At 37.0% G+C, this 18,803-nt stretch overlaps 1 protein-coding gene and 1 long non-coding RNA gene across 7 annotated transcripts in view; one reads left to right on the forward strand and one right to left on the reverse strand.

Annotated features, from left to right (window-relative positions):
* Window positions 1–6,546, reverse strand: part of LOC146767345 (uncharacterized) — a 108,819-nt gene extending 102,273 nt beyond the window's left edge. Inside the window, exon 1 of the long non-coding RNA XR_014955606.1 lies at window positions 6,418–6,546. This is a non-coding gene — a long non-coding RNA (uncharacterized LOC146767345). The remainder of the gene's footprint in view (window positions 1–6,417) is intronic.
* The window catches only part of DPH6 (diphthamine biosynthesis 6), a 223,400-nt gene continuing 210,317 nt past the window's right edge, over window positions 5,721–18,803 (forward strand). For 3 of the 6 annotated variants that reach the window (XR_014955604.1, XM_085580407.1, XM_085580408.1), the window contains exons 1-3: window positions 6,434–6,568; window positions 10,356–10,450; window positions 12,192–12,385. Coding sequence is in view for 5 of the 6 variants with exons in the window: in XM_085580407.1 (XP_085436533.1) it covers window positions 6,522–6,568; window positions 10,356–10,450; window positions 12,192–12,385 (336 nt within the window). In the remaining variant the exon portion in view is untranslated. Of the gene's footprint in view, window positions 5,987–6,433; window positions 6,707–10,355; window positions 10,451–12,191; window positions 12,386–18,803 lie in introns of those variants that run through there. The other 3 variants (XM_031504994.3, XM_077784065.2, XM_085580409.1) reach the window with 3 other exon arrangements.

Raw genomic sequence — 18,803 nt, forward strand, 5'->3', positions numbered from 1 at the left:
TTGTTAAAGTTATGCTATTTCTACTGACAAAATTGAACATATAGGAACAGCGGAATGAAAAGAAAATAGTAATTTTTATTACTTATAGCTCTGTTATAAATATTTTATGGTACAGGAAGATTTTTGCAATGAAACAAATGGGCCAAAAAAACTTGCTGTTTGATTATTCCCCTGAAACTTCACCAGCTTTAACCTACTCAAATGTTTTCATCAATGATGAACTGCAGAACTATTTAGTAAGTGAGGAATGATCTCAAATTATATAGCACTACAATAAGAGACGATGGCTCCTTTTTAGATTTTCATTGTAACAGTTCAATTTTCTGACTTTTTTTTCATTGAAAGCTGTTTCTCTAAATTTCAGTGTCTCTGTAAAAATATCTCAGCCATTTCTGCCTACAAGATCCTAGTGGTTTAGTTTATGATGATTGAGAAGATACTGTAGCTTAATCTCATTAAATAGATAGCTAATTTCTCTCTGTTCTCACAGATTATTATCCATGACCATATCTTTTTTTCTGGGTGTTTTGCAGCCAATAGATGGCTAGCTCCCAGTAAATTAAATCCTATCATTTTAGATTCAAATCTGTTGGATGATGAACACATTTTAAGGACTATTGAGCCTAGTCTCCTTCCTCTCTAGAATGGTTAATTGTCTCTAACATACAGAAACACTCCAAAATTTCTGTCTTCAGTACTCATTGGCAGTTAATACAGTTTCACAAAAAACATCTCATGTTAAATAACAGAGACTTGGTTTTGAATCTTGTACATGTACTTTTTTTGTAATAAACTCATCTCTGATTTACATTTCTTTCAATGTATCATTAGATTAGCTCGCAAATTTGTTTTGTATTTAAAATTTCCACAAAAAATTGAAATCTTTATTTTTAAAACCCTCACCTTTTTAATACATGAGAAAAAGTGAGGAGAATATGAAAGTGCTTTAAATCTGTAAATATAACATCACCACTTAAATTTTTAATTGCAATCAAAATAGATGTATATAGACCAGAAACTCCTTTATTATTACAGGCTTTCTGATAACCTGAAGGTGGTCAGACATATTTTTTTGTTTTGAAAGTACCTAAAAACTTCACATGGAGAAAAATACATTTAAATCCCATGGATTATGCGGAACAGAAAAAAAGGTAAATTAATGATTTTGCCAGTCACACTCAACAGTTTCTCTTGGTGGTATTTAATGTTAGTTCTTTTACTAATAGAGAGAGTAAAAATTTTGAACACTGAAAACTCATTTAGTCAAGTGAAAAAAATGTTCATCTGTCACTGAATATTAATTTAGCTTGCACTAGTCCCTGATGGAAACACTGGTCATTTTGACAGAAGCATGACCTTTTAAGGTTAATGTTATACTTTAGACTCTCTGAAGAATGGTAGATTGGTTAATGAAGTTCATCAAAAGCTTAGAAAAGCTGACATCATATAAGGACAATTAGCTGTTAGTTAAGAACTTATATAATGCTACCTTAGGTTAAATTCTGTTTGTCATAGTGGTCAATGAATACCAGTCCAAGAGGTCTAGAAGGTTCTACACAAAGGATAAAATAAAGTTGCTGAATTTCATAATTCAAGAATTCAAATCACCTATGAAAATGACAAGCCTTGCCTGACTACTACGTACTAAGTACAAGAGGATTAGCTGTATTTAGTGGTGTTTATATGGAGCACTTAAGAGCAAGGAGACCATAGGCCAAATAATTCATTCTTCACATACAGCCCTGATCACCAGGGCCATGTCTGTGTGAATGGCTGGAGATCAACTTTAAGTCAATGTAAGCCTATTTTGGTCTAAAAAGAGATGATCAATGTAACAAGGTGCCCAAGCTAATCCTAACAGGTTGTTTTATGTAGGGCATCATGAACTGTTAGTGTGCTTATGCGGCATTCAGAGCAATACTTTTTACATCTGTTGAGCTGTAGAAATGTAGACAGTAGGACCCGGAGTCCTTGTACATCTGAATGTACAATCTGAGATGCTGCCGGAGCAATTTATTTTTTTTCAGATTTTAGTAGTATGTCAATGCATCCCATGCTGACAAACCAGAATTTTTTTCTCAAAATATAATTCTAGTTTATCTCGCAGAGAAATTGAAAATATCCTGCTTACTGTGAAGTGAAAATTCAGGGAAGCTGTCAAAGACAGGCAGCTAAAGGAACTCTGCTGTCAGTTTCTTAGTTAAAAGTCCAACTAACATATTCTCCTGTAAAATCTCAAACCGTTTTTCTGTATTACATAGAGAACTTTGGGTATTAAGAGCAGCAAAAAATGAAGCCACCTGTTAAATGAGGAAAACACCTCTGACTGTAGGAGAGTCAGGGCAGGACACCCTAATAAAGGCCAATAGTGGCATACTGCCAGCTACACCCATGAAAACTCCAACATTCCTTTTCTGGACCTTCTGAAAGCAAAGGCAGAGACAATTTTCAAAACCTTTGTTTCAAAATGGAAATATTCTTCTAACGTTATATCTGCTTTATGTATGCAGTATTCTGTTACTTACGGGTGATTATAGTAGGAAATCTTTTAATTAAGAACTTCATTAGTTCACCTTTAACTGCCAATCACCAGATAATTGGTCCTTTGCTAAGAGGCACTGCAGCTCAGGTATGCTAAAATGACTGTTTCTCAGAATAACTTACTGAAAGTAAGTTATTTTTGGAACTCATTTATAAGAGAACTTAATTAACTATTCTAGATCATTAGGGATACTGCATTGCTTTTTTCAATCCTCTGACAGGTTCCTCCAGTTATACCAATTCATTATCATTATTTTCAACTTTCTAGGCAGAAAAGGGTGAAAAAGAAACACTGAGCCATTGCAGGCCGTATGCACAAACTAGCCAGTACTACCCCAAGATGAAAGGCAGCTTCGGTGGATTTCATTGTGTGAGCTGCTGTGGCAGTATAGCAGAATGTCTTGGGGCAAGCAGTTTGAGAGATGGTGCACTGTCTTTTGTCCACTGTCATATGGCAGAACTTTTTAAGAGCAGTGACACTACACAAGAGCTATTCCATTAGGTGAATGAAAGCAAACAGATTTTCTCATAGAATATATTCCACATTGATTTGAAAACAGCATCCTTTTGTGTAAAATGCAAATTTGTTTTGAAACGCCACTTTATTAATTAAATTTTGATATAGTTCCTGAATTCTGGGTCCCAAATGCCACTTTTTTGTTTGTGCAAATAACTACTGATGTCTTCATCAAGTACCAGCAAAAATTCCAGTTGCACTAGTAAATGAAGCAGACCTTGGCCCTACAGTACTGTATTTAACTTCTACTTCAAACAAGTCTGACTTGTAAGTGGAAATTTGGTAGTTTTTTGGAAGCTGCAAAACTGAATACAATAGAACCATCTCCCCAAAGCCCAGCTACATTGTATCAGCAATAGATTAATAATAACAGACCTTTTTGGAAATGCAGGATTTCAGAATTACTCTTTGCAGATCTTCTAACAATGCTTAGAAGATCTTTACAAGTCGTTGAGTATTTGTTCTAATGCTATCTGATTACAGCTACAGATTATATGGCCTCTCAGTTTTACAAAGCAGTAGAATAATTTATGCACATGATTTTTACTTTCCATGTATCATTGCTAAGTATTGCAAATAAGCATATTCTGGTCGAATTACTCTTTTTTGTGATAATTATTATTATTATTATTATTATTATTATTATTATTATTCAAACCCAGAAAATATAGACGTGATGTATCACAAAATTACCTTCCTCCTTTTTTTTTATTTTCTGGGCAATAAATCAAATAACTTTGTTCTGACTTTTTGTACAGTTTCTCAGAGGTCTGGTTGTTTTCTACTAGTTCATGTACTATGCAGTATTGTTTCATTCATTTTAGTAATCTCTGCTAAAAATCTCTCTTTTAGTTCAGAACAGGTCTTCATTATCTTTATGAGCTAAAAAGAGAAGTCCCAAACCCTAAAAAAATTCCTGTAGTTTCATCAAAATTTCACATCTAAGACACTTTCCTTTAGATCTAGGATGTTTTGAAGAGCAGAAAAAGCTTTCAAAAATTTACACATTATGTCATCATCAATAAACTAGTAGGAAACTCAAACGCCCTGTAAGCAATTTCAAGGCAAGTCAAATATTCAGTTTCATAATGCCAGTCCGTGATGGCCAAAGCATGAAGATTTTTTTTTTAATGTATGTTTTTTGCAATTATTCCAATGCAGAAAAATCTATTTTGTGTTTACTATCTTTTCACAACTACTTAGCAAATAAGTTTTATATTAATTGTGATTTCTTAACTTTTGAAAAGTGTATTTAGGAAGGCATCAACACCTTCATATCTGCCCATAATTATTCATTCCTATTTTACAGTGATTTACTGTATAAATCATGTGCTGACTAAAATAATCTAAAAAAAAAAAAAAAAGTGGCTTTTCAAGCTGTTTCATGAGCTGTACATAAAAAAAAACACCCCAAACTTATATACTTGCTTCACTGTGCATTTATTTTGGAACATTTATCACTATAACAAAGTGCTTTTTTTAGAATGTTTTCTTCCATCTTTTCCTGGGAACTTCATACTCAGCACCCTATATGCAAGGACCTAATGTAAAGCCTGAGTGGTACAGACTGTTATATAGCATTGTATAATATCGTGTTACAGGGGACTGGTAAGTTAGCACTCACAACGCATAAAGCATTCATCCCAGCCTGGAGGGACAAAGCCTTCTGTGGTATCTGCGAGTAAATTCAGCAGGAAGCACGGAGGGGCATTGCTGGCCACTGCAGGTGGCAGGCAGGCTGGCCCAGGGCAGTCCCGAGGCTGCCGCTGAGCACGGCGCTGGTCCCGCTGACCCTGCACACCGGCCCCAGCCAGGCGGGCAGCCCAGCGCGCTCCAGTGCCTTCTCGGCCCGTTTCAGCCTCACTGGCCCCAGGAGCAAAAGCCTGGAGAGAGCCGGGCCCTTAGACTGCTGCTTCAAACTCTGCCACAACAACAACTGCAATGCCTTTCAGGACTCCTAAAGTTAGTCTAGCAATAAAGTTTATTCGAAAGAACTAACCCACGTTTCTTCTGCGGCAAGGGGGAAATAAACTTCTGTGCCAGGTATCGAAAGATTGGACACCTGGGTAAGCTTGTGACTTAGCTTGCAAACCTACAGGGGTATCTGTCATATGCCTCATAGCAGGATGCTCAGAAAACTGGCCCAGAACAGGGATCAGATGAGGAGATCCATTTTCGGTCTGCAGCAGCTGAACCCGAGGATGCAGATGGCCATTCTGTGCTCGCCTGCGAGCGGAGAGCAGCGGGGCAGCCTGGTCAGCTCCGCTCTTCAACCTCCTCGCTGCCGCAGTCACTGCTCGGCGGCGACTTGTAAAGCCCCGCAGCAACTCCTGCCCTCCCAGCGGGCCCTGCTGGAGTTGGCGACTGTGCCCTGCAGTACCCCCGCGAGCATCCCAAGGGGAGGGGTGGTCTCCTTCGGTGGGCCCTGCTCCCTAGGCAGCAGTCACTTAGAACAGGTCCGTGGTTCTTCAGAAGGCAATAGACAGGCACGGGGAAGCGGCAGGAGGGCGATGCCCTCCAACAGGCGGCCCGGGCCTGCCAGCACAGCCGCCCGGCCCTCAATAGGCGCCCGGCGCTCTGCCTCCGCGGGCGCGCCCAGCCCCCGCCCACCCCGGGCCGCGCCCGGGCCGCGCCGCCCCGGCCAGCGCGCAGCGCCGCGGCGGAGGCAGCGCAGCTGCCGGGGCACGGGGGCCGGCGGCACGCCGAGCCGCGGTCCGCGCAGGCAGTCTGCCGGCCTGCCCCGGGAGGAAGGCCCGTCGAGGGGAGGCGGCCAAGCGGTAGCGGTAGCAACGGAGGAGCCGGCGGCGTGCGCAGCCCAGGGTGGCCGTGCGACCGGGCTCCTTCTACGCTTGCCGGCTGCCGGCCGCCTCCCTGTCAGTGTTACCGCCCCCGGCCCGCGAGCAGCATGAGAGTAGTGGCTCTGATCAGGTAACGCGCTGACGGAGCGCCTGTGTGAGCGAGCGAGGGGCGTCCTGCAGGCGGAGAAAGGGCGCGGGGAGAAGCCCTGCCCGCCCGCGGGTCGCGCTCCACCCAGCGCCGCCCGGGAGACCTGCCCGGCCCTTTCCGCTCGGCCTGCCCGCCCATGCGCTTCCTGCTGCCTCCCTTCCCCAGCTCGTTCCCAGCCGCCGGCTGGCTCTGCCCGTGGCCCTTGCAGTAGCCACCTGCGAGTGCCGCGGCGGGCCGGTCCCTGCCTGCGCGTAGGGAGAGACTGGGACAGTTTCTTCTCTAGTTCTTGTTACGGAAGAATTAAAGAATAACCGGTGTCTTTTTTAAAATTAAACAAGCAGAAACCAAGCAAACAAACCACCCCCATAACCCAACCAACACACCCCCACCCCCTCAGCTAAAACAACACGTACAGTCGTTTGCCCCAGTCGCTTCTCGCCGCTCTGCCGCTGTGCCGGGTTCTTCGTCTGCAGCACGGCGAGAGCCCGGGCCGCCGGGGGCGCCGAGCGTGGGCCGCATGTCCTGCTCTAAAAGAGTTCTGCTCATTTATAGTTCAACATGCAGGTGCTTTTGCTTTCCAAGTATCTTAAGCTCTTTCAGGATAGATTTCCTAGTGTGTTTTCTGCGAGAGATTAAATTTTGCCAGTTTTAAAGTGATGAAGCTATTGTTTCCATCGTTGGACACAGCCGTGTCTGTCAAGGGTAACTGTGTTTGCTGTGTTTGCTATCTCACCCCCCCCCCCCCCACGCCTGCCCATGTTTTTTGTAAGTTTCTTTGTTAGTTTCTGCAATTCTTGTAAATTTTTTTAACTAACATTTTCTAATGAGGAGATCCGATAAAAAAAACAAAACAAAAACACATATGGGTTTTACTTGAAGAAACAATAGTTAATTAAAAAAAAAGACCAAGCTAGGAAACCTGTAAGTGAAAAAGAATTCTGTAGATGGGAACTGTGTATTTTTATTTTGGGGTGCAGTAGCTATTATTAATTAAGCCAAAAACATTTAATGTATTAAATTCTTTCAGGGAATATCAAATCTTGCTGAAACTGGGGTTTGGCCACAACAACTGCAAATCATTCCAAACCTCATGTAGAGGAGAAAATACAGGAAATGTTGTCTGTTTTTCTAGATTTTCTCAAATATGGTGTAGGGAAAATCAGCTTCAAATTTTTTTACTTTATTTTATAGATAAGACTTTGTCTTTCAGGATTATTTACTTTGATATTCTCAGAGCAGAGGAATGTGTTAAAAGGCAGGATTGAATAAAATCCTATAAACAGGTTTCTAACACAATTGCTATTTTAATGGTCTATTTTACAAGGATGGATTTAGTTTCAGTAGTAGTTTTAAAGAAGAGTTTTAAAGAGACATCAAAGTGTCTGAAGTCTTTGTAACAGAGCTAGCCAAAGATCAGAGGGGGGAAAAAGTATTTGAAAAGTGCTTCTTACTTTTGCAAAGGTCAGGATTATGTATGAAACTACTTTAACCTGTTTTTTTTCCTTGTAGAATGTTGGCCACACTAAAAGTTGATAGTCTTGTTTTAAGGTGGTATTTATGGGGTAAACCCTGCATTTTGTTTTGTGCTAAATCATAGGCATTTAAAAGCCAGTCTTCAACCTGAAATATGATGTTTTTCAACTCTTTAAAATTCTTCTAGAATTTTCTTAACTGTAAGTGATTATATTTGTTTATGGAAAGAAATTTTGCTCAGAAGTCTTTCATAGATTCGTATCTTCACGGTTACCCAAATTTTTTTTTTTCTTCTGGTATTTTGTTTATAAGCCTGCCTGTTAACATATTTGCAGAACCCTGACTGGCCTCACTTTGGAGCTTTCTACTAAAAGGCCTTGTGATTTTTTTTTCTATGCTGGGAATTGAGAGGGGTCCCCAGGCTATCTCAGTACTTGTCTTCATCTCCCCTCTGTGGACTGTTCTGAGTCCACCTTCCTCCCATGGGCATGGGCTGTCTGGTTTCATTGGTCTTAACCATATTGTGTTTTACATTTAGTTTGGAAGGTCTTGTGGGTGGGCACCATTTCATTTGTTTCTTGGTACTGGTAGTTTTTAGGGCTGTGGTAAATAATACAGAGAATGAATAACAGGACAGTAGCATGTGATTCAGTGAGCACAGATTTCCAAGATTTCCACTTACTAACTAGTGGGGCCAATGTAAGCAATATGGATATCAAAATGCATATATATATATGTATATATATACATACATACATACATACATGAATTCATTGAAAGAATTACTAGATTTATTCCAGTGACATTTTAATTTTTGATTTCAATTTTTAAAAAATACTAAAATACTGTAAACAGCAAAGGTGACTATCTCTTGTCATACAGTTATTTTTCTGGAGTGCTGTTTGTAGCTGAAATCAGAACTAGTGGGAGACTTTTATTTTTTTAGCATAGAGTCATTCAGAAAGAAAAGAGTCTTTGTCTCATTACTCTGTTAAGCCTGGAAGTTCAAATTATGAAGCTATCAAGAACAGTGTTCAAAATTAATGAATGTATGATTTTGAATTTTCTTTTGCATCTGTATATAGGCTAGAAGGAAGTTGTCGGTATGCATCAGAAGAATGTTACATAGAGATGGGCTCTCAAAGTAGGAATCGATCATATTTATATTTACTTTTTAGCACTGAAACAGAAGCAACTGCTTTATGAACATCTTTGAAGTACAAAAGGATGCCTCGTTTTACACTATTTCTACTTCAGGTTTGAATTGCACAACAAATTAAAGACACCATACAGAATTTTTTGCATGGATAAAGCAGAGATTGAGGGGAATAAGTAAAGGGTTACATTCCTCTAGGGCGTTTTCAAGCTCTTGCATAGAGGGCTAAATAAAAGGGAGAGCTTAAAGCTGGAAATTCTGAAGAAGTTTGTTTCAAAATCACAGAATCATTTAGTTTGGAAAAGACCTCCAAGATTATCAAGTCCAACATTTTACTGATCACCACCTGTCAATTCGACGAGAGCACCACGTGCCATGTGCAGTCATGGTGGCAACTGCACTACCTCCCTGGGCAGCCCATTCAAATGCTTGACAGCCCTTCCCATGAAGAAATTCTTCCCGATGTCCAACTTGAACTTCCCCTGGTGTAGCTTGAGGCCATTTCGTCTTGTCCTTCACTTGCTTCCTGAGTGAATAGGCCAAGCCCCACCTTTGCTTCACCTCCCTTTCAGGTAGAAACAGTAATAGTGTGACCACAAGAAACACAATAGTCTATCATAGCAAGGACTGCTTGTACTCTTTTGTTCTCCTGTGCATGTCTCAGTGATTCTAAACCAAAATGCAGTTTTACAGAGCTTGCATAGATCTCTGTTGCAGTTCCTGCCATGGTTTTTGTGCCTTGTCATTTAAAGAAACTGTATAGAATCTCCACCTGCAGTTGTACTTCAAAGGCCATGAGTCTGAGCATGGATCTTTTAAGCAGTGTGTATTCTAGAGCACTTTTATTGTAGATTGTGATGTTTCTTTTTCTATTGATTAAAATCCAGAGATAATTTTTCAGTTACATCAAGAGAACAGGATTCTTTCCTCACTGAGAGTGCAAAAGGTTCCTGTAGATCTCGAACTAATGTTAAAATTAATTGTGTTCTCTGTGTTGGCCTCAAACAAGAGTATGGTTATGTTGCTTTTATATTTTTTTACTAGCATTAATAATTTTTAGTTGCAGTGAAATGCAGCAAAAAAATTGTATGTTCTATGCAGTGTCAACTGAAACTACTGTAATAATTAAAGTTTTTAAGAATGGCAAGTATGTTCAAAATGTTGAAAGTTTAGGCAACATACCCCACAAAGGTCAACTGTTATTCCTGACATAGGATCAATGAAGTTGGAGAAGACCTCTAAGGTATTGAATCAGGCCATTAACCTAACACTGCCAAGTCCACCACTAAAACGTGTCCCTAGGTGTCACCTCTGCATGACAGACCTAATTTAAAAGGATTACTAATGCTGGAAACTCACTGGAGCAGATTTTGGGGTTTTGATTCAAATTAACTAGTAATGAGTACAGAGTAATTAATCTCTGGAATAAAAGACAGTCTTGGAAGAGTGTCAGTGGCTCTTCTTCATGTAATCTCTCAGATTAATAGTAAAATGCAAAACTCTTTATGTGCTTTATGGTTACTGTATTTAGGCACTATATATAGGTAGTAAATATATGATGAAATCATTCTTTTTCTACTGTTCCTATTCTACAGCTCTTCATATTTCAAAACTTTATAAACAGTTCTGATAATATTTATTTTTGAACAGTTAGTTAAAAGTTGAAAGGGTCTAAAACTTTTATCTATACTTTTAATTGCCACTATTTTCTTTTCCTTACAGTGGTGGGAAGGACAGTTGTTACAATATGATGCAGTGTGTTGCTGCTGGGCATCAGATTGTTGCTCTAGCCAATTTAAGACCTGCTGAAAATACAGGTATGAAAGCCACATTTCTTACAGGAAATTTTTAAAAAATATATGAGAAACAACAGAACCACAGCCATGCCTGAATTAAGTTTCTATATATGTTTTTTTCTGGTTTTGCATATTGAAGGCCAATATAGAAACTTGAAAGGGGTATAAAAAAGAAAATGCTATGAAGATGTATTAAATGTAAAAAGAAAAAGTGAGTTGTTTCTAGTTGGTAGGGGAGGACGCTAAAGTATAAAGTATGTTAACTAGTTTCACTGTTCAACATATATTAAGCAGTTAAGTATGGTCTTGGGTAACTTATATAGTAGGTGGGTACACAGAAAGGGAAGGAAAAAGGGAGCTGCTATCACAAATGAGTCATGGGCAGAACTGGCAAATACTAGGAGAGTATAGGAAAAAATTATTTTCTGCATAGCTAGGACATAATAATCTCGAATCTTGTTGAAATATGTTGCCTTCAAACTAATTTATCCTCATCAGAAATGTAGAATATTATCATTAAAATCATAAAATGCTCTCTTTAAGTGTGTAGTTGGAAATTTTATAGAAAGTTAATTGAGGTGCTTCAGGCAATAGTGGATTCTATGCCATTCTTTTTATTTTATCTTTTACCACTGTTGCCTGGAGAGTCTCAATTAATAAAGAAACTGTGTATGCTAAGCAGAATATCACTTAAAGATCTTGTCATGTTCATGCATGTTGAAATCACTGAAATTTCCTTTAAATCTACTCTTTTGGTCTAGGTTGGTTAGTTGTGATTAGGGGTTTGGATTTGCTTGTTTTGTGTAGAACCGTACCTGTTGTGTGGCATCAAAGGTGACTGACCTAATTCTTACATCACAAATTAGTTGTCTTGGTCAGTTACAGACCTTCTTCTTTGCAAGATGTGCTACACAGGTATACAGCAGAAATGTTTGATGTCTCTGTGTAAATTCAGAGAAGTACCAGAGTTACAAATAAAATAGTGAATTGTGTTAGCTTGTAATAAAGAGGAGATTTCACCAATAATGATTTATTACTTTGTCAATCTGTTAGAAATATTATCTGAAAAAAATTATGTGCAAATTATTTATTGTATAGTTTGAAATGTAATTCTAATGCATGATACCTGCATTTTTAGCTGCTTTTTCCTTACCTGCTGGCTACAAACTGCTTGTAAGGAAATTTGGCTAATTTTTTTTCTCATGGTAAAGGAAATAAGCTTTAATACGCTTTTTGCTTATTAAACAGAGTCAAAACATTATAATGGTCTACTTTTATTCTACCTAAACAGAGATAGTCTTGTTTTGTGATGACCATGATAACAATTTTAATAGTTAAGTTTTGTAAATTTTGACAACCTATAGCTTCTTCTCAGAGTTGCATTACATTACAAATTTCTTGATCTGAATACGTTGAAATTCATCTGAGTTTGTGCCTCTGACCTGTGTTCCTATTAAAATTACCATGTGAATGGAAGCAGAATTGAATTGGTAGATTTTTTGGGTGAAGCAGGAAGAAGGAAAGGCACCACAATTTGCAAATAGGCAGCATGTTTGTGACAGATGTCTTCCTTTCCATACGTCTGTTGGGTGGAGAAATCATTTTTTTTTTCTTTCCATGTTTATAGTGGTGTTGTCACCAAACATCTGTTTGTGAACTGAAAAATATTAACATTTAGATTATCTCAGTACTTTGTGGCATTGTGATTATCTGTAATTGTTGCAACAATGTAACTAATATGGTTGTTTCTTAAATGTGGCAGGGGAGACTGATGAATTGGACAGCTATATGTATCAGACAGTAGGACACCATGCCATTGACCTATATGCTGATGCATTGGATTTGCCACTCTATCGTGGTTTTATAAAAGGTACCAGTGTAAATACTGGAAGAGTGTATACTGCATGCCAGGAAGATGAGGTTGAAGACCTTTACCAGCTCATGAAACTTGTTAAGGTATGCTGATTGAAAGCAATTATATAGTAGGGGATAATTATATTATTATATTGCTTAATTAATTTATGAATTTAAGTAAATGATCCACTTAAGTATTTAAGGAAAAATTTTAGGAAAAAAAAAAGAAGACTTTCACTTTTTTTCTATTCCTTTCTTCTTCCTTCCACTGTAAATGTATGGTGTAACTATATTCCTTTCCCTCAATGTAAGTCACACTTATTAATCCTCATTTCAAGCCAAAATCTTTTTCCTGTTTAATAAAAACACCTGTAACAGGAGCTTGGCATGTACAACAAAAAACATAATTGTGACAATCATCTATAAATAGAATATTTAGCTTATTTTGCACTTGTAATAATGTATTGCTTGATTACTGTAATGAGAGATCTTTTGGATTTTGTGCATTTATCAATGTGTGGGAAGTAATGGTTTGACATTTCCATTTGAATACACTTATGATGTGTAAACCAGAATCTGTTACTTGTTTGTATGTTGCATGTCATTCTCCAAGTATTACAGAATGTTTCACAATGATAGTTTTGATTCTGGTAGCCCTGTGATTATATTCTAATACATGACACAGTAGCAATAACATATATCAATCCTTTATAGCTATGAAATGAATTAAAGAGACACGATGAGCCCTTTCTAAACCACTGAAAATTTATTCTCTGGTCTTTTTCAAAATCTTTCATATAGTACTTTATTTCTACCAATACTAAATTATACCTCATTGAAAAAAATAGAAAACCTCCTGTTGACTCTAGAGGTTTTCTACAGTGTTTGAGTGAGCATGCTGTGTCCATTCCAGCTAATTGTGTTGATTATTGCAGTGTGCAGTACTAAAACGAATGCACTGTTCAGAAAATCATAACTGCTATTTCAAAGAAAGTATGTGATTTTATTTATTAAACTGGTATAGACTACTTAATGAAACTTCAGATAAAGGTGTTTGTAGTCTTCCTGTCAGGTATTGAACATTTTGTAGATCGCTTTCCTTCATTAAAATGAGGATTGAGATTCATGAACCTAAACACTTCAGGCTTTATTCTGTATTCAGTTAAATAAAATCAAATTGCAGATAAGACCTAAAAGTGTGGTTTGACTGCAGTGTACTTCCTGACACATCTTGGAGTCAAATGTTGCATCTTGTAAAGATTTTTGGCAAGGAAATTCTCTTCTTCTAATGTAAAATCATGATCATAGGCCTGTATTGGAGTATGAGACTACAGAACAGGAGAATAGTTCATGTAGGCAGTACAGCCTGTAGTTGTGCTGGGGAGGCTTAGGTTGGATATTAGGAAACTTTACTGAAAGGGGTATCAAGCATTGGATCAGGCTACTTGGGGAAATGTTTGAGTCACTGTCTCTGGAGGTGTTTAAGAGTTGTGTGGACTGGGTGCCTAGAGACATGGTTTAGTGGTGGACTTGGCAGTGTTAGGTTAATGGTGGGACTCGATGATTTCAAGGGCATTTTGCAACCTAAATGATTCTATGATTATGCTCTAGAGTGCTTCACAGAGGTTTTAAATGGAATGTGCATATCCTGCAGTACAGGAATCAAAAGAAATAAATGATACAGCAATCTTAAATTATTTTTGAAACGCGATAGTATTAGAAATTAGAAGGACTGGTATCTACTGTCTCTTAAAACTGCATGCTAACAGCATTCTGCTGCTGGGTAGGGTAATAAATTACTGATCAATTTAATTTAAAATGGGCAAATTAGTGGCAATTAAGATGATACTTCCTCTACAGTTCTTGCTGTCTTTGGAGGAATGGATCCCTGACATAAATTAATGCTAGTGTTAAATCTTGACAACTTCTGCTTTGGAAGTTTGTACATGATAATTATAACTATAGCTGAAAGAGATGCTGTGTTGTCTCGTACTAAATAACTATTTCTTTCCTGTATAGAACTATTAAGCCCAATATATGATATCTTCAGGTTATAAATATTAATAATATACTGCCATAATGTTAGATGTTATATAATGATGTCTTTACAGTACAACCTAGCTATGAAATTCTGGTACAAAAGTTTCAGTAAGTGTCTTGCATGTTTTGATGAATAATTGCAAAATTATATGGAGAAATAAACTACAGCAACTGTGGTATTTTAGTTTTAAGAAGACTACTAAGTTTTTTTTCCAGTGTGTTAGGAATAACTTTGAAAACTTTCTGGTTTTATTTTTTCACATTTTTAATAAGTACTGTTTAGAAGCTTTACTATTTAAGTCTAAATAGCTGAGGATTTTGCTTTAGGAATTTTTTCCCCCGGATGTTAATAGTTTTAAACAGAGAAGTCAATTTGCATTCCCTTGTAGGGAGGGGATGAATTCTGTAGAAGCCTTGTCAAAACCGTCTTTGAGTGATTGTAATTTTAAAACACTGGTCAAATAACATCGCTCTTTTCTTCAGTCAAATGGTTTGGGGCCAGGACTACAGGAAAGGTGTGTCTAAATCAATATTGCATAGTGTACCTTACTTTCCATTGGCAAAGAATGTTTCTCTTGCTAGTACTTACTTAGTAAAAAATTAAAACTCTGTAAAAAAAACTGTATGGATCTGGAAGTATACAATGTTTATAAAACATTGCTATGAGAACAAGTTTTTAAAATAATTAAATATTCCCTCACAGTTCTGTGAAACCCAGGACAACAGTCCTGTTCTAGTTCATGTCTCAGTGAGTGATACTGACTGTCATTGACTGTAAAGCTATTAATTTTATTGTCACAAACCCAGGTGATTGATAGGTATAAAGGAAATTTATATCTATTTTTTACTTGCCTAATGCCATGTTTGAGATTCTACATTCAGTACATATTATGAAACATATCAGAGTACTTATATGATGTCTAAATATATATTACTATGCAGTCTTCCCCTGATAGTAGAATATTTACTTTATGAGACGTGTAAATCTTGAACTCTAAAGAATAATTTCTTCTCTCAATGTTACTGAATGGGGATTACTGTTCCTTGTTTGGCCATGTTTGTTACTGTCTGTATTGGAGATTTTCCTAGCCAAGCCTGTAAGCACTAGAGTTTCTTAGTTACCTGAATTATCTTCTAGAGGTTTTATGATAGCACTGTCTTTGAAATGTGGTGAGAAACTATATTTCCTTTCCTCTAGTGGCAGGAAAGACTGGAGCAAGAAGGCATTTTTGTGAAACTTTAGTACAACATTTTAATTGAGGCAATATTTAACCACTTTTCAATGTTTTATCCCCTTTTCAATGTAATTATGGTCTTGTTCAAGTGATGCAGTGATGTTTCATGCGTGGTCATACAGAAGTGGTATTAGATGGGTTGAATGTTGGATTTTTTTCTGTATCTCATGGAACTATGGCTAAACTTTTGTTTAGAGCAGTGGTTGTAGCAGCTTTCAGACTAAACAGACCAATACAAGGTACTTAATTTTCAGTAGACAATTCTGTCCTCTTTCAAATTCTTTGCCTTACCTACTCCATAAGTCTTTGTCTTTGTTTGGTAAGTTTCCATTGCTGAAGTAATTTGTAGAATAATTGAACTAGGTAAAAATGTCTTTCTTCTATCACTTCTTTTTCAAATTTTTGATAACATGCTTAATTGCTTTTTTTAAAAATTAATATTTTAAAAATTGATGATTTAATTTTTTTTTATATTTCCCCATGTTTATTATAAATCATGCAAATAGATTTTTAGTGACTTTTCAGTTTCAACATGTTATTTCTGTCAGAATACTTTTTGTTGTGCTCTTTGTGGGTTTAGAACCTGCAAGCTTTCAAAAAATATGGAGTTCACTTGAAATAAATTTATATATTGGCTCTCAGGACTGAAGCAATATTAATTATGAAGTCATCCATTGATGATCAGCTGAAAAATAAATATTAATGTTGGATATATATGATGTGTGAAACATTTGAATAATAACAGCCTTTGGTTGTGGCACTGTTTCATTTCATCAGTGATGTGGAATGGAAGGAAAGGAGATTTATTTTCTAAAATATCGTTGCATTTTGGAACAGTAATCTTACAACAGTCAGTCAGGAAGAATAAGTAACATTTTTTTAGTTACAGAAATAAAGAGCTTAGTAATGCAGTGACTCTTGTATTTAATAATTACTTTTTAAGAACAGGATCATTATTTTTTTAAATGTGCCAAGTCTGATGTTTAGTGAAGAAAGAAAGTGTTCTTGTCTGAGAGTTAAAATTGCAATAGCAATGCCATTTTAGATGTTACTTAAGATATTTCATCTCAGACAAAGTACTTGAGCTGTGTGGGCCCAGGTGGAATTGAAGTAACTTAGGTCCTATCAGTATTCAGTGAAACTCCGTGAGATTTCTTCAGAAACAGTTCTTCAGGGTTTAAGATGAATGGATGAAACATAAGGTTATTTTTTGGCCTTCAGATAGGGAACCTAAAACTTTCAATTCCTTGATATTGCTAATAGTCTTCCATTCTAGGGAAATGGTCTTTCTTTTACCCTTTTCCAGAATTCAGCTGCTGTGGTCAATGGGTGAAATGAGTTCTCAGATTCAGTGCAATTGCTGACTTTCTGTGACTTTTGTAGAAAGATTTAGGTGTTCTTACCAGGAAAAATACATGAATAAATGTAATATAGTATCCTGTCACAGCATTGCTTAATTGTCTTCTGTTACAAGACACTATATCATAAAAGAAACTGAAAAGTGTGTAGGAATAATCACTTGGTTTTAGATGTAAGATATACGTGGCTTCAGTTGTAGTATGTGCATGATAAAGACTAGTAGTGTACTCTTAACTCGTACAAATAAGGTTCGCAGAATTTCTTCGGAATCTTAAAGAGGCCAAACAATTATCAGTTGTGGAATCCTGATTGACTTGAAGAATCTGTAATCTGATGTCTTCAGCATGCTCTTCACCAAATTATTTTTGGTAAAAGTAAAAAGTAGGTAGCTTTCTCCTCCTCTCACTTAAGGGATTCAGAGAGTTCAGAGGCATGCAGAAGAGTTCTGTTCTAGTAATCTTCCGTGTTTTTATTAAAGAAAATCTGGTCTTTTCCTGTAATGATTTTAATTATCTGTAGATACATGGATTAATATCTCAGAGTTGTATTTCTCAGTATTTTGGAGAAAGATTAAATTATACAAAGAGATACTTTTCTTTATGATGAATTTCCAAAATAACCACTCCTCCATAATTTTTTTTGCCTACATTGTGATTATTGCAAATACTGTACCCTTGATATATTGATAAGATTATCTTTGTATCTAATTCAAGAGTTCAAATACAGAATTTTGTATGGCAAGTGAAATTACAGCATAAATATTGAAAAAAAATTGTACAAAATCCTCAATGCCCAGTTGAGGGAAACTGTGGTAGATAAAACAATCAAAGTTATTGATTGGGCCCTTTAGTAGTCATGTAGATTTAATGGATATTTGGAGACCACATCTCCTAGCACTGTTCTTTTTGTCTTAAAACATGCAAGTTAAATGGGAACTTTCAGAAACTGTATGAAGTGGTTGCCTATACTGACAAGAAAAAAAATAACTGTGCTTCTTGATAAAATTTTTTTTGAGAGAGAAAATATTTGCTGTGTTTTTTCATAGACTTGATTCCTCCACGTTTTATAATGAGTAAATTTTTATCTGCAAGGATTTGAATTGTCCCTTACCCTCATTGTGCTAAATTATTACATTTTCTAATCAATGTGTTATTTTTTCTTTTAATCAATTCTGGATTGGAGTTCCATAACTTCCTACACCTCGGAAATGACTGTTGTCATTAGCGGTGAATGAAAGTGTGAATGAAGGGAAGAGGGTAAGAAGTAATTGCATATTTGGGAGTAATGTAAGCAGTGTAAAAATAATTATATATCTTGTTTCATTCAAACAACAGGGTTTATTTAGTTGTTGGGGGGGTTGTGTGAATTTTAAATTTAAATTTAATTTTAAAATTATCTGGGAACAAGGAAATTTTTTTTAATCAACAGGATGCCTGAAATTCTGTGTGTCTCATCTGACCAGTTCAGGCAGGGTCAGGATTTTAATTTTTTTTTTTTTTTTTAGAAGGGGATCTTTGGCAATATCTTTTAAGTAGTTTCTTACTGTGAGACGTGTTGAGCTTTATGTAAACAAAAAAGTCAATGTATTTCTCTCTGAGTTATTTCCACTCACTCCCTGTCTTCTTGTGTTAATACTGAATAAGCAGAGACAGTCAGGCTGGTGGTGAAAGATGGTAAGCAACCCTGAGGGCTTGTTCTGGTCAGCTTGAAACCTCTGATTGCCAGGTTTTCCTAATTTGCCATTTCCAGGGCATCTCTAGTGTGACCTTGCCTGCTGAATATGATGTTCTGGGTTGCAAGATTCTCACATGCATTTGGGAATGGGCAGCCAGGCATTGTTTACAGGACGTCAAATGAACTGTGCACTCGCAGCAAGTTTGATAAAC

This window comes from Lonchura striata, chromosome 5 (genome assembly GCF_050655825.1).
Source record: "Lonchura striata isolate lonStrDom1 chromosome 5, ASM5065582v1, whole genome shotgun sequence".
Taxonomy (NCBI): Eukaryota; Metazoa; Chordata; class Aves; order Passeriformes; family Estrildidae; genus Lonchura; species Lonchura striata.